The sequence below is a fragment of the Curcuma longa genome, unplaced genomic scaffold (genome assembly GCF_044706935.1).
Source record: "Curcuma longa cultivar G26 ecotype Majalengka, Jawa Barat unplaced genomic scaffold, ITB_CL_G26_1.1 contig_8504, whole genome shotgun sequence".
NCBI lineage: Eukaryota > Viridiplantae > Streptophyta > Magnoliopsida > Zingiberales > Zingiberaceae > Curcuma > Curcuma longa.
Window position 1 is genome coordinate 1 of NW_027435237.1, and position 3,989 is coordinate 3,989.

The 3,989-nt window shown below is 31.5% G+C and overlaps 1 protein-coding gene across 1 annotated transcript; it reads left to right on the plus strand.

The window, feature by feature from the left end:
* Positions 1–186: 186 nt before the first annotated feature.
* LOC141819534 (uncharacterized) lies at positions 187–1,929 on the plus strand (the record flags this gene model as incomplete). The annotated part of the gene is made up of 3 exons (XM_074706807.1): positions 187–589; positions 668–822; positions 1,563–1,929. Coding segments are annotated over 3 exons (849 nt in total), but the record flags the coding sequence as incomplete, so codon positions are not given.
* Between the last annotated feature and the right edge of the window lie 2,060 nt (positions 1,930–3,989).

The window sequence follows — 3,989 nt, forward strand, 5'->3', positions numbered from 1 at the left end:
AATATGGAATTTGCTTATTTCCATCTACATGTTGCAGTTCAGGCCTTGACATGAGTTCTAGTGTTGTTCGACATTTGCATGCATAATGTGGATATCTAATTTTGAATGAGCTTATTGTTTTCTTTTTGCATATCTCTTTTCCTTTTCATTTGATTCACATACTGTATATATGATCATTTATCACAGGCCAACAGTTATAATGAAAATGTTGACCTTGCTGGAAATAGTAGTCAAAGACTTGTTGGCTGTTGGCCATGCATCTGGCCTTATCTTGCAAGCTCGTTCTTCTTGCAACATGGTACCACATTTGAATCAGATTTTTATGGTTACTTAGCTCAAGAATTTGGTATAAGTGATACCTGTAAAGGGCTTGCTAGTAATATTGGCACTGTGGGTATTTTGAACCTTGATCGGAAACTTAATGGTGAAGGATCTCATCGACGCATAATTTCGACCTTGAGGTTCTTGAACCTATCAGATATTAATTCTTTGGTTGGTACTCAAGAGTGCGAAGCAGTTATCATTGAAAGACTTCCAGATGGTATCTTTGCTGATCCATTTGAGTTACAACATCTTGTTAACCACAAAGGTTGTTGTACATCTTGCACGCCATTTTCAAATTTTTTATTTTCTTGTGCAAGCATTTACATTCTCATCATTTTTGCAGTTTATTTGGATGTGGCTGTGTTTGGTGATAAAAATCTAGAACTGCCCTCTTCACTTTCAAACAGGTCCGTTGTTGAGATTCATATGATCATTGGCAATGAAAATTCATCGAGTGCTGAGACTATAGTTCAACTTCCGCTGCATGCTAGATATCCGGTGAGTTTAAAATTGAAGAATCTTATTGGAATAACCAGTATGTTGTATACGATTAGTTTCTTCTAGAAATATATCTATCATGTTTATTCACTTACAGTCATTTTTTTTCTTAACTGTCTGGTATAAATTTCATCTTGATCATTTAAAGGGACTGATTAAATGAGCTTAGAATGAGAAATTGCTTTTATTAGACTCAAAATTAGGCATCAATAAACAAGTCAATTGTATCAAAAGTCAAAATAAAATGTAAATCGTCAGAAGTAACTCCAATGTGTCACCATGCATCACCTATGAAAATTCACGTGTTAGTTCTATTTATACTTTTCTTAAACATCATCAACTAATACTACAGAAGCCTCATATTTATTAGTAGGTGGTTTTTTTTCTATTTATAATTTCGAAAGAATTGTTTTTGATTGGTAGAAATTTCCTTAATTATATGATAGGAAAATTATGAAATATGGTTATATGCCAAATGGTTCTTTTCCTTTTTGTTATTATTGTATCTGTGCCTCCTTCCCTTCTTTGTTCTCCCACTCTCATCTCTCTTATCCTTGATGTTTCCATTGTGTTAGTTTTCTTATACTTTTGCATTTTGTTCCTTCACAAATCAAGTTATAGAACTGGCTGAACATGGTCGTTTTCTTTTCTGCATGCTAGTATTTTGCATGACTTGATTTGCAACCCTGTTTAATTGCTAAGATTAGCTCTAAACACTCTAAATGCCTGGTTTCTTGCAGCCCCTTGATAGCAGTGGTTATATGAAAGTCAAATTGGAAAGCCCCAGAATTGTTTCTACGTTGCAGGACAAAAGCTTCAAGTTAGAGCCATGTTTGTGGATACTCATTGAATTGAATGCTAATGTTGGATCAGCGAAGACAGTTGCGTGGCATGTCCCCGCAGGGAATGATGCACACAGAAACATTGTAGCCACTGCAACTTTTGCTTCTGCATTGATTTGCGCTCTTTCAGTCTTTGTATTTACTATATATTTCTCCAAGAACTTCGTCCAAGTGCCTCCAGGCTTCTGAGGAAATGGTATTACTCTTGTTTTACCCGTAGAATTGTTTATCAACACTCTTTTTAATTGTTATTTTTGTTATATCTTCTTTAGTGTGTATGATTTCATATTTTAATAAAATGTTTGATTGCCTTTTCAGTTCAAATATATAACTTAAATTGTGATCCTCTTAAATGTGATCGAGAGTGCGTAGATAATATAAGAACAGTTCGTGTATATTACGAATATCTATTAATCATTTTAGTCGTGCATAATCCTATTTGTATGGTATTTTGTAAATATTATATTATCTCATTATAAGTTGAAAAATGTATAAATCTTATTTATTGAATCAATATTTTAGTAAAAGTTTCAGATAAATAAGATTTTTTTAATGAAGTTTAAACAAGTTAAATTTAATAAGAAAAATAAATAAAATTTGGTAAAAATTTAAGATAAATAATATTTTAATAAAGAAGTCTGAATAAGTTAAATTTAATAAGAAAGTTGTATTAATTTAAATACAACCAAATTAATATATTTTGATTTAACAACTCTAGATTCGGAAATTTAACCTGTTTATGACTATATTACGATTTACAATCTACATTGTGATTCAAGTCTAGCGTATAATTTTTATTTTATAATTTAATAATTTAATCTTTAATAAATAGTGATACTCCCGAGATAAATTGGGCATCCTTTTCAAAATCAAATGAACATCCCATTTAAGTCAACTACCTGAGATGCCTGGATTAGATTTTAAAATTTAAGTTGTAGCAGTTAGTAGGTAATTATAGCAGATAACTATTTCGTGTAGAAGATAGTTGTGATAATAATATCATTAGATCCCATGACATTTATTATTTTTTAAATAAATATTATTTGATCATGATCGACTGTGTAGAAATTAATATATAACTGTTATAACGTGTAACAGATGATTGTTAGCTTCTACAACAATATCATTATCTTATATTGATTTTATTTATTAGAGAGAATGATAACTTAATTAAAATAATATTTTAATAAATAAAATAAATTAATTAAAATAATATTTTAATAATAAAATAAATTAAAAAGAGTGCATGACCCACATTAATTTCAAATGAACATTAAAGGATCACAATCGGATAGAAACTAACAATCAACTGCTATATATTATAGCAACTATTTACTAACTTTTACAATAGTATTATTATTTTATGTTGATTTTATTTATTGGAGAGTGATAACCTAATTAAAATAATAGTTTAATGAGCAAAACAAACTAATAAGACTCTATGATCTCACCCTATTTTAAATGAACATTAATTTAAAATTATTTGATAATGATCAATTATGTAGAAACTAGTAGGTAGCTGCTAAATACATAATAATTAGTCGTTAGATTCTATTCTACAACAGTTTCCTTATTTTATGTTGATTTTATTTATTAAAGAGTGATAGTCTAATTAAAATAATATTTTAATAAGTAAAATAAATTAATTTTTTTATGATATTAATTATATTTTAAATGAATATTGTTTTATCATGATAAACTGAGTAAAAATTAATAAATAGTTATATAGCGTGTAACAACTAACTATAATTATTATAAATTTTAAAATTCGCTAAAGATATTTTAGACATTTCACTTTAAATGAGGCGCTTATTAATTTTTTTTTAGGAGCGCTTTTTTGGCAAATGACGGGAGTTTTTTATTTTTATTTTTATTTTTATTTTTATTTTTGCCTAAAAGAAAATCAAAGATATATCAGTCGTCGAGGAAGCAGATAACCCCCGACGCCCATTTCCTCTCCTGCTTCTGCTCTTCATTTCATGCGATCGCTGTTTCCCAAATTCCCGTCCCTCTTTCTCAGATTCAAATCCCATGCCTCAAATCCAAACCCTAACTTCTCCCTCAAATGTCCGCTTCTCTTCTCCGTTAACCTTTCCACCCTTCGCCACCTCCGTCAATGCCTTGCCCACGCCCTCGCCGCCGGCCTCCTCGGCAGCACTCACCTCCATCTTTGGAACTCTCTCCTCCTCTCCCTCTCCCGCAGTCCCAACCTCGACGTCGCCGTGCCTCTCTTCCATCTTCTGCGAGCAGCCGGCCTCCCAGTCGATGACTACACCTTCACCGCCGTTCTCAAAGCCCTCGCCTCCCTCGCCTTCCTTCGAGAGG